Source organism: Schistocerca gregaria, chromosome 3 (genome assembly GCF_023897955.1).
Source record: "Schistocerca gregaria isolate iqSchGreg1 chromosome 3, iqSchGreg1.2, whole genome shotgun sequence".
Taxonomy (NCBI): domain Eukaryota; kingdom Metazoa; phylum Arthropoda; class Insecta; order Orthoptera; family Acrididae; genus Schistocerca; species Schistocerca gregaria.
In genome coordinates, this window is record NC_064922.1 from 527,274,849 (window position 1) to 527,287,473 (window position 12,625).

Genomic DNA, 12,625 nt, shown 5'->3' on the forward strand with positions numbered 1-12,625 from the left:
ATATTTCCCGTTATTTGGAGGTCAATTTTGGCCTCCATGGATAATTTTACAGTAATTAGACCACTTTCAGCACTATAAAAGCAATATGCCATTTGCAACTCACTATAGGTTGAGAGAACTCTATGCTGTGGTTTCATCAACAGAAAAAAAACTGTATACATTCATTTCCATTGCTCAATGTCACATTTACCACCCACATGCATTGACAATGATAGTCGCCTTACTGAATGTTAAATCATCAGTACAAAGTTTTGTCCTCATTCTTTAGAGTAAACTTTCTTGTTTACCATACCTTAGGAACTTCAAAGCAAGACCACCAAGGCACAGAAAATTCTCACAGAAAATTCTTAAGTGCAACAGGCAGTGGTCTTATAGAGCTAACACAGCATACCTCCTCCAGTTAAATGATTTATTACTATTATCTCAGCTTGATCACAGGTGCTTGGTTGCAACTGTTAAACTATAATACCAGTCTGTATCAAAAGTTTCTTCTTCTCGCAACAAAAAAACCAAAAATAAATCCTCTTTTGCCTCAAGAATTAGCACTGTCATCTGAAGCAAGAATACCTCTTCTGCACGATGACCAGTGAGTGAGCAGTGCTCATGTGTATTTAAAAAGCTTGGCATATGCAGTTTTGTAAATAATCATGAGAGAAGAAGAGGAAGAGGAAGAGGAAGAGGAAGGAAGATTAGGATTTAACTACTTGGTCATTAGAGATACCATGAGAGTAGAGGCAAGCATAATTCACACATTGAAATGAAAAATTAACAAAATATCAAAGTAGTATATTTTGCTAAAAATACAAAAATGTTGTAAATACAGGTTCCAGAAATAATCTAAACAGGATCCTTGATTTTTGAAAAATGGTGACTTATAATACAGATTTGTAAAGAAATGTTAGTCAGATATATTATATTTTGGTCTCTTAATACAAAAATATTGACAATCTGATATTGTTCAGATAGTGCACAGACTACTCTAAACCAAATAAAGAAGTAGAAACCTCCCAAATGATATTAATCTCAAAACATATAGCACACTGACTTAAAGGAGGATTCCATCACAACCATTTGCATTATGTTACATGTAAAATACAAAATAATTCCTTGTTTATGAAAATTTTATGATCTTAGGGAGATGAATAGAAAAAGTTTTGAAGCACTGTTTCAAAATTATTCTGTTGCTGGGTTGACAGCTCAAGAATAGTCCATCATTGATTCTTTATGGGTTAACTGCAAGTACATTACAACTTTTTTTAGCTATTAAGGTTTTCTTATGATAATTTTTTGTGAATAAGAGACTGATGTCCAATCTAATTGATGAGATAATTATTACTTATTACACAAATTTAAACCCATATTTTCCATTGCTAAATGATTGACATTACTTGACAGGCCTGCTGAACATCTCACTGGTATGTATCCAGGAGGCCACTATGCATCACCAACAGCTATGAGAGCTATAAGTAACAAAAGAGTACAGGAGCTTGCGTTGCCTAAATATATGTAAGTAACCTTATGTTCATAAAAATGTGTAGAATGAAAGACAATTTACTTGCTGTAAAAGCTGAATGTTTTCATTAAGAAAATAGTTTATACATGTCAATACTCTCAAATTGTTCTAAAATATCAACAAAAAATTCAGTTTAGTTAAAAGGGTCTATAAATACCAAAATTATTGCTTACTTTAATCAGTAAGAAAATATAATGCTGTCAAATTTCAAAAGCAGGTAAGTGTTTTCCATCAACTAATGCTAGTGTGCTATGCTTAAGAATTAGTATGATTGTGTTGAGACTATATATGAAGTGTATAAAATTTGAGGAGGTGTATGTTCGAAAAATCTCAGCATAACTACTAAAAAAAGAAAAAAGATCTGTGTGCTCAACACCAAATCAACTAAAACTGCTCCCAAAGTTTTTTGTTGTTTTTCTTTGTTTTTGCTGTTGCAGCATGGCAGGTTAAAAGTCGCATTGTGTTGCGTGAATGTTTGATCACTGTCTCTCATCGTACTGTGCACTACACAAGTTCCACCTACCTCACTACGGCATCTGGTCACCAGCCAGTTTCTCTGCATGTGTAGATACCCTTCAGATGGCTTTAAAAGCAACATTGAAGAAAACCCCCGCAGTAATTACGTTTACAAAGACCGTGTGAACTCTGGTAGAAAACTATCCTGTAATATCTTATAACAATTTTGGGGTGGAGGGCAATTGCTTCATCTCTTTAGAAAAACGTCAAAATTCTTCAACATGTTCTTTCATTTCCTTATGTTCAAAATAAAACTTTGCATCAGCCTGTATTTAATTAATGAGTAATATCACTGTCCTCAGCTCGCAGTTCAGATAACCCAGTACACACACAAGGCAGCCAGGAATGTACTTAAGTCCAACCCAAATTATCACACAATTTACAGTCATTAATTTGCTACAATATATGAGTTTCACATTTGGTCCTTTTTCAGTGGATATCTAATAAAGAAATTGCTCACCAAATATTCCATAGAGGAATATGAAACATACCACATGGAATTTTAGAAAGGCTGAAAGTTCACATGCAGTTCTCTTTCCAACAAAACAATCCAAAAACTACCAAACTTCACAAAACTGTCTGTAAACGCAACTGCTGTTACAGCCACATAATATGGTATTACAGCCACATAATATGGACGTGAGAACCCAATCATGTCTTCATTTTAAACATAATAAAGACGGAAGTGTTCAACATGACCTGCACATTCTATAGCTGACTAGCGACTGACCAGTGCCATTCCTTCCAGAGCCAATAACTACTGCCAGCGCGGAGGAAATGCTTAACTCTGATTGGTTTTTCAAAATGACCAGCCAGTCAAAATAATCTTTTGAGGCTATTTTCACACTAAAAATGTCCTACACCAATCATTATTCACAGATGCATTTACGTCACTTCATCATGCAAATATTAATAAAATGTTTAACAAAAGCAACAAAAAGAAAACTGATCTTGAAATAACTTTAGAAAACTATTACTCTATAAATGACTATTCTAGCTGCCTTCTTACAAAAGCTAGTACCCTTGGATATATGTCATCAGCAAAGCTATCTATATCAGTGAGGCACGCAAGCCACCCCACTGACAGCAAGGTTCATGGTTCACGGGGAACAATTACTGACTTACCTAAAAGCTTCTTCCAAATGATTACTCTCTTGCTTTGCAAAGATGTGTTTGACATACAGGTCCTCCTCAGATCTATACCATAAATATTCCAAATATGAATTTGAATTGAACTGAATTCTCCTTCAGAAAACATTTGGTATCTTAGTAGAAACATTCAATAAATCTTTTAAAAAAATCATCATCAAACATTCCTGAGTAGACAGATGCATTATTTGGCAAATAAAAGCATCACACAAAAGAAGTCATTTATCTCCTTGATAGTTTTCCTGGCAGCCTACGAATTTAATTCTTTTATCAATATATGTCAGAGAAATAAGATTATAAAATATTAATAATTGTGAATTTTAGTTTTGCTCATTGCGCAATTAGGAATGAAAGTTTGAACATAAAGAAAAACTTAATTTCATATTAAAAGATCAAATTCAGGGCTCCACAGAATTGAAAGTTAACTCTTATCATTTAGATGAAGTATTAAGGGGCTTGTTACACCATTAACCCTTTATGCTAATTATATGGATTCAAGCTGTGCTTAACAGTATTAATATATGATTATTTCTTTTATGAAAGGAATATAAGAAGGGTCAGGAGTGGGATTGAAATTCAAGGTGAAAGGATATCAATGATAAGATTTGATGATGGCACTGCTATCATCATTGAAAGTGGGGAAGAATTGTAGAACTTGTTGAATTGAATGGAAAATCTGATGAACACACAGAATGAGTTGACATTAACCTGAAGAAAGATAATAAGTAATGAGGCATAGTAGAAATGAGATTAGTGACAAGCTTAACATCAAAACTGGTAATCATGAAATAGATGAAGTGAAGGAATTCTGGTACCTTGAAATAAAATAAAAAAAAACACATGGAGGATGAAACAAAGAGAAGATAAAAATGCAAAGGCAAGTAGAGTGTTCCTGGCCAAAAGAAGTCAACTAGTATCAAACATCAGCCTTAATTTGATAGTGTACATTTGGAGGAAAGTGGTGTATGAAAGTGAATCATAGTCTTGGAGAAAGCATTTAAGACATCATGCTATAGAAGGAATTGGTTCTGCAAAGAATTTGAAAAGAGAGGAATATGTGGAAAATGTTGACAAGAATGGACAGGATGATAGGACATCTCTTACTTCTACAGTAGACAATGTATTTGTAGAATTTACAAATTGTAGGATAATGTTAAAATATAGCCAACAAATGAAATTGAAAGTGCTACTTTGAGATGAAGAAGTTAGCACAGGTGGAACCAGGTGTGGGCCTCATCAACCTAGTTGGAAATATTGGTAACAGTGTGTGTGTGTGTGTGAGAGAGAAAGCCCTTTAAACTTCAAGTGAATACACAAATGAGGAAAGTGACAGTCAAGAAAAGATACCTAATTATGTAAGTCTGATACTAATGAGTTATTTGAGGAAAACAAGAGTTATTAAATCATTTAATAAAGCAACATGGCTCCTACCACCGCTTAGTGAGTAATCTTTTTTATCTATCCAATTACGTCATATTATCAAATATTGATGATTATTGTTGTTATATAAATCATTTAATGCAAATTTGAGTGTATGGATAGATTTAATTTTTAGTGACAGAATGAAGTAGATAATCACACAAGTCTCTCTACAAGTGTTTTCTAGGTATTCTAATAGTTGTATTTACACAATTAAATACCATATTCATCATTATTTATGCCTGTCCTCACACCAAGTTGTATGGAATAGCTTCTCAGAAAAAATGGATGTGCCCTAATAACACCCCTATTGTGGGACATGATGGATCAATTGACAGTACATGTCCTGGGTCATCAAATAATAATTAATTTTATAATGAAGGACAGTATGTGGAATAAAAATTGTAGATGGAAAGCAAGGCTAGATTATAGTAAGCAGGTGTAAGTAGATGTGAGTTGCAACAGTTACACATGAATGAAGAGATCTGCACACAGTAGAGTAGTATGAAGAGCTATATTCAAACTGTCTTTGAACTGATGACCAAGAGATATAAAAAAAGGGAAATAACATCCACAGAAGTGTGGCCATTTCTATGCTACAACTTGCCATTTTTTAAGATACTGAAAGCACAGAAAATTAAAATTTCAATTTTGCATAATGTGTGTGAGTGTGACAAATAGAGCATGTACACTTCATGGAAGATGAAGAAAATATGAAGGTTTCAAAGCAAAAAATTAAAATGAAATAGTATGAAGAACAGGCCTTTGTGCAGTTCAGGATGGTACTGAATCAGTGTTTTTTTTTCTGTTTTTCCCTCAGTATATTACATAACGATAGGAAAGAAAAGAAGTAGAATTTGGGAATGATACATATAGTATTCTGTGAACTGAACTTTGCTAAATTATGGAACAGAAAATGATGCCAAAATTGGCCATATCATTTGATGGTGTCACCAGTTGCCAAGACTATAAAATAATTTTTTGTGAAGATGTAAGGCCTTAAATAAAGACAGTCAATTCAAATGCTTAATTTAAAATTAATTGCAGATGTATTTACTAAATTAAATGGAAAATCCAATTGAAAAATTGTTAAAATTATGAAGAGACATAAAATCTGGCTGATACTCAACCTCAGGAGGGGCAGCTCATAGTACTGCTGATGAAAACACTCATCACATAAAGTTCTAGTTCGAGCTTTTCTTTTTTTAAAGAAGAAAGCCTGGTGTCGGAATACACGGAAGTTGAATGCATGCCAGAAGGTATAGACCTGGGTACCCACTATGGGTCGCTGTGCTCCGGTGCATGCCTACACTTTGAGTCTTGCCATGTGAGTGTGCCACTCTCTGTACTGCATTAATTCCATGGCCAATCGCATTTCCCATGGTCATGTATTTAGGCGACCACGCGGTGCTATTTCGGCACTCTGGTACTTGTTGTGTTTTGTGCATGCATCTTGGCCATACTGCATTCCAGTTGCATATGTTGACATACATACTGTCATTGTTTGGAGTGTTCCTGTGTTGTTGTTTTCTTGCTGTGTTTATTGCATCCGTTCTTGCTTGCTTGTCTCATGTTGTGTCCTGGTCAGTCATAGTGTCTGTTGTCCCCTGCTTGTTCATCTGTCCTCTCTGTTCATTGTTAGTGATACCTCCAGCAGCTTTCCTGCCTGGTGGCATCACGTCTCCATTCTCCGCCGTGCACCACTCACTGGTTGCTCATGGCTATAACAGAAAGAGGGGTTGGATATGGAAGGTTGTAAAGAGTGGCAGACCATCCTGATCCTAACTTCACAGAACTGGTTTATATACTGCATGAATTACCGTAAAATTCAGCTTTCAGCACCTATTTCCTCAAGTTTACTTATGACAATCGACATTAAAATATAGAAGACTTGAAAATAATGCAATACATCTACGTGTGAGTTTTTGTAGGCGACTAAAGTTTTCCAATGGTACCAAAGTTAACTAAACATATTGAAAGCCATTTTCCTGCCTCTTTATTCTGCTTGGATTGGCAGATTATATTATGCAATGATTCTTTTTTGAAAGTTTCAATCATTCTTTTTGATAGTTGGCTTTGTTCACGTTCAACATGCTATTTTTAGTACTGCCTTTTTTTACCTATTACAGATCTTCAGTTTTCTGTGCCAACATAACATAAAAATTATAGAAATAAAAATATATCTCATGACATTTTATAGTTTAATTTTATAATTTGTCAACCTTTTGTTTTTGGACACAGGCTGGATTTAATCATATGAGGGCTTAATTTCTGATCAGTACTTGTACATGCAAAAAATGTCATCCACAGCCTTAAAATCATAACATATGTATAGTAGTTAACATATACTAATGAAATTATTATTACCTTTAATAATCAAAGCAATGTACCCACAAAAATATTGACTTGATAAATATTAATTTTTGTGACAGAATAAGTTTTTTGTAGATCCTACAGAACTTAGTTGTTGAGACATGACACATCCTTAGTTTCACTAACACAGTTATATAAAATAGAGTGCAAGTATTGAACATGACTGCTAGAAATAAAATTGGAAATATTTTTCACAGATAAATTGTGAACTCAAAAAGTGTCATTCAACAGCAAAATCTAATTTGCCTTTCCTTATGCCTTACCATATGAGACTTACCTTTTTGAGTATAATAGAAAAAAGGAGCACATGTTTTTATTTACAATAACTCAGACATATTGAACTTACTTTCTGAAAAGATCTCTTTTTATGCATTCATTGATAACAACATGTGACTCACACAACTACAGTTGTAGACTTTGTAGAGGTCCATCTCTAAACTGGACAAATAAGAGCAGGGGAGGAAGATATTATGTCTATCAAAGAGTGGTAGATCGGTTCATACAGAACTCGGACAGGCATTGAAGAATGTATAAGAGAACAAAGAAAATGGTATTTGTCAATTCAAATACTTCATTAAATTTTGAGCTAAAGCTAGCATAAATATAGGCAAAGATAAATGAAGATAGAATAAAGATTAGTAGATATTAATGAAGACAATAAAACAGAAGGAGCAATGGTGCAAATGATGGCTGGATGAGGAGGGGGGAGGGGGGGGGGGGAGGAGGTAATCTGTGTCAAATGAAGAAGATGAGGTGGCACAGGAGACTAATAATACAGGTATGATGTGATGTGGCACTAAGAGGGGGGGGGGGGGGGGGAGGAGTGGAACAAGAAGGACATGTGGGCTGAATAGGAGAAAGACGAATGTGACGAGAAAGTGGACACTGAAAACTGACATAAGGGTAAGGGCAGGGAAAGGTAGAAGTCTGACATACAGGTTTGCTACAAGTGAGTTATGACATCAAAATAGGTTGTAGGGGAATCTACCACTCCAGAGTACAGAGAAGCAGGTGCTGAATGGGAAGATTCAGTGACCCCTGGGATGTAGAAGTGTTTAGCAATTGTGAGTCATACTGTAGGGCAACCACTAAATACTGTGTATTCTTATAACATACAGTTTTATCTTTCATTAACTGAGCAGACTTTAACACCTTAAGATTTTTCAACAGTGAGACTGAAGCAAGAACATTTTTGAAATGTGGCTATCAACAGGCATCAAGTAATGTATAAAATGCCTGTTTGACAGTCAGGTGCTTTTATTTTAAACCCAACCAGTTTCAGTCATGGGTCATCTTCATGGATAAGGATTAAAATGGTTTAAGCCACAACATTACATTTGTCATTACTTAAATAATGTATAGAGCATATCATGAGTATCAATGTACGACAAAGGACTTTTTGTACATAGATTAGTACTGAAGAGAAGACTGGGACTGATTTTCTGTCCATGTAAACTAGGACAGTTCTAGGAATCTACCCCAACTGAGCATCACCAATTTGAATTAAATAGTTCACAAATGTTTCCTATCAAATAAAGTGAAACAGTGCAAATTTTTGGCTGAAGATACAAGTAATTCAGAGTTTTGAGAGATTTTCAGTGAAGGGCTATAAAATGTCATTAAATTACTACAACAGTTTTGCTCAAATTTAAATCAGTGTAAAACTGAAGCTCATGGTAAGGTAAGCGAGATATTAAGATTGGGTGCACTTCTTGTGTTCCTCATACTGTTAAAATTTAAAGACTGAGTCATTGGCCATCTGAGTCATTTAGCTTTTCCATGCTACTTGAGTTCAAAGCATGGAGAAAATAAAATTTTCAACCATTTTATGTTTACAGTAACTTTGGAAAAAACATAGTGTACTGATTGTCTGTTAGTTGTTACACAGAGATGTTTCTTGTCATCAGTTCCATTGAACTACATCACTAATTTGCAGGTATCCTAGACAATAATACATAAACTTGACAATGAGGTGTTTTGCATGAAGCCTGTACACACTTTAACGTCTTATTATTAAATCCCATCACCACCTGTTTTCTTTATTTTTGTTTCATTAGCATGACCAGATTTATTTGTGCTAGAAAAAGTTTTGTTTGTTACAGAGACCCTCCAGGTAAAGTCTTTAAAATGAGCTTCAAAATACTCTTCTTGAAAGTAACAAACTGATGTTATGTTTAATATTTGACAGATTTTTGTTATTTTTTTACCTGCTATAATTTTATATATTTGCAAATTTCATTACTTTTTATCTACAGTTAATCATAAACAATAATTTATTACGACAAGGGAAGTTTGTGATGGAGATAATTAAAAAAGTAGAACAGGCCATCACTCATCACAAGTGCACAGCTTAGTTATAATTAAACTTTCACTACTTGAGCCATTGTAGGTGGAAACCTATGTACAGTATGGGTACCCAACTTCATAGTGATGATGTTCCAACTTGACAATGCAATGTTAATAGTGTTAGTGTCATGACTTGCCATTCGCCACCAGTATTGGTACAGCAACATGAGATTGAAACACAAGCATGAGCATCCATTTTACCTGCAGACAGTCAACATGGGTCTAGACAAGATGAGCAGGGCCTTAATTGTAAAGCTTCTTTATCAAAACAACAGCAGTAGTGCCACTGAGCTTCAAAAGTAGCAACACATGAAATGAATATGGAAAGATCCAAGTTTGAAGAACATGATTCAAAGTTGAAATTAACTGACCACATGTATCGCTGTTAACTGTGGTTAGCCATTAAGAAATATGATAGGTAAATCACCTGTTGTTTGCAAGACAACATGCCAGTACAGTACAGATGCACTGGCTCTAGCTTTCAGAGAAGCATGACATACATCCTCATCTCTCAGCTAATTGCTCTCAGGCTTTGTTCTGTTGCAAAACAAGATTTTCCATGCCCACCCTCCCTGGCTAGAGGCCTGTCTCTCTACTTCTAGGTGCACCCAGTTGTATACCATATTGTCATAATATAACCAAAATTATCTTAAATACTTCTTTTATATTGAAAAACACACACTCTCTGGCTCCCAAAATTCCTGATTATTCTGAAATTTTACTTCTGACATCCAGCACAATATTGTGACATAAGTGGAATCCCCCCCCCCCTTTTTTGGTTTGTAAGGGAGGTAGTAATTTTCATGGCAACATGTGCTGTGGTCCAGATGTCAAAAGCAAGTTGAGGCTTAGCCAAGCCATGCTGTTTCTCATGTGATGAGCAGCTGAGACACAGCACATTGGCATCACATGGCGAAGCTGTGCTGCCTTGGTTGGCAAATTCCTCATTTTTTCTCAGTCTGCGCATAACCAGTCCACACCATCCTGCTGATTATTACCTGATGTCGGAGCTCACCTGCTGCCCAGTATAGTACTGCCACAGAGTGCTGCTTGCCTCATTGCAGCCTGCCTTTCATGCCATGTGTCAAGTGCTGTGAGGGTCAATTGTTTGTTGCCCAGAACCATCTGCTTCTTGCCATATCAACATCTCCAAATGACATGACTAATCTGTCACTAAGCAAGTTTTTGCATTCGCCAACCCATCTGTGGGGGACACTGAGAATGTTGCATTCAATGGAGAAGAAAAGTTGTATTCTTGTTATCAGGTGCTGAGTCTTAGGGAAGTAGTGTAGTTCTTTGCATGTTTGTAATTAAATTCTGCTTCACGTTTTAAGTGAATGAAATGCTTACTACCCACTTGAAAATGGAGGATAGTGCAAAGACGACAGTGGTGATGTGCTCAGAACTTTGGAAAACTGGATAGAAGCTTAGAAATACTGAGTTGCAGAAACAGAGGAAAGCCAAACAAAAGCCACCATATGCTCAATTACTGGATCCAAACTTTCAGGTAACACCTGGTGATTCTTTAAGGCATGTTGATTGTTCTCTTCTTTCACCACCTTTTAGCATAATAAACGTTTTCATGCTGTCAGTTTCATACCACCTTTTCGTGAAAAACCTCAAAAATATTGACACATTTCTGTAGAATGTTTGCGAAGTTGGTGGAATTGATTTAAGGCCTGACAGAATTCTGTTAAGTACTGCACATCGAAGGTTGACAAGAGAACGCAAGAACCTATGTGGAATCAGTTGAGTCTCTGCAAAATACTAGCAGTTTTGAAGTGTTGGCCAAGGGCTTACCTGACTGGTACTCCATCAAAAGAACCATGAGTTTTTATAATGACTAGCTGTCCACCGTTAGTCTGCAGACAAGGAAAGATTTTGAAGTTTTTCCCATCCAACAGTTTCATGTTATGTCTATACACTGGGGTTGGAACAGAGGAGAAATGATGTCCTACTTGAAGAGGCAGAGGCAGGGGATGTAGATGTGTTAATAAAAGGAATAAGCCTGCAAATTAGTGAAGAAATAAAATGTAGCCCCCCACCCCCAAATCCCTACAAGAGGTAGTGTGCCTTGCACTGTTGAGAGAGGAAGTTGATCATTTTGTCATGTCTTCTTCTTGTGGCAGTGACATCTGTTGCATGTTCACAATCAAGACAAATTTTGGGGGTTTGCAAGCATTTGGGACATTCTGCATATAAGTGTCATGCCCCTTGTAGTACTTAATTGTGGAGAGACCAGCAACAAAAGTGCCAGCTGCAACTTTTCACTTACTGGGCCAGGCTGGGGCTTTGAAGGATTTGTGGGAACTGGGAAATAGCATGGGAGGTGGTGTCATTTCCACTCTGAGCTCCCAATAAAAAAGTCAATGTGTTTGTTAGAATCGACCAAAAATCTATTGTATCTGGAGTTGGAGAAATTCACAGGCTGTTCAACAGAATGCTGTATTTAACAGCCATAAATCTAACACAGCACAAAATTCCAGTATCAGATGTTTGGCTGATAGCTCAGCAGCCTTTCTTCTTTCCTACATTTGCAGTTAGTTGTAGAAGATAGTATACAACAACAATTAAATGTTGGCACAACAAAACAACTCTCACAAATAAAGCTTTCGGCCAGTAAGGCCTTCATCAAAAATTGATGACAGACAAACACGAAGTAGAAAGACTGGGTGCGATGGTGGAATGAAGGCTGTGTAGTGCTGGAATGTAAACAGGGAAGGGGCTGGTTGGGTAAGGACGACAGTGACTAAGAATGTTGAGGCCAGGAGGAGTATGGGAACATAGGTTGTATTGCAGGGAAAGTTCCTACCTGCACAGTTCAGAGAAGCTGGTGAGCTCATGTTAGTGGGAAGGATCCATATGGTGCAGGTTGTGAAGCAAACATTGAAATGTAGGATGTCATGTTTGCAGCATGCTCAGCAACAGGGTGGTCCTCTTGTTTCTTGCCACCGTTTGTTGGTGGCCATTCATGCAGATAGACAGCCTGTTGGTTGTCATGGCCACATAGAATGCAGCACAGTGGTTGCAACTAAGCTTGTAGATCACATGACTGGTTTCATGGGTAGCCTTGCCCTTGATGGGATATGTGATGTTTGTGACCGGACTGGAGTAATTAGTGACGGGAGGATGTAGGTCTTGCATCTAGATCTATTACAGGGGTATGAGCCATGAGGTAAGGGGTAACCTGCAGCAATTCACTGTCCACCACCCCTACTCTACTATCTCTCCCCCTCCCCATTGCAGCTTTCTCTTTACTCCCACCCATTCGCCACTCCCATCATGCACTGTTGCTGCTGCTTGCAATGT

The 12,625-nt window shown here is 36.6% G+C and overlaps 1 protein-coding gene across 1 annotated transcript in view; it reads left to right on the plus strand.

The window, feature by feature from the left end:
• Positions 1–12,625, plus strand: part of LOC126354255 (uncharacterized) — a 205,147-nt gene that overhangs the window by 92,183 nt on the left and 100,339 nt on the right. The window contains exon 4 of the mRNA XM_050003772.1: positions 1,396–1,506. Within this exon, the coding sequence (XP_049859729.1) occupies positions 1,396–1,506 (111 nt within the window). The remainder of the gene's footprint in view (positions 1–1,395; positions 1,507–12,625) is intronic.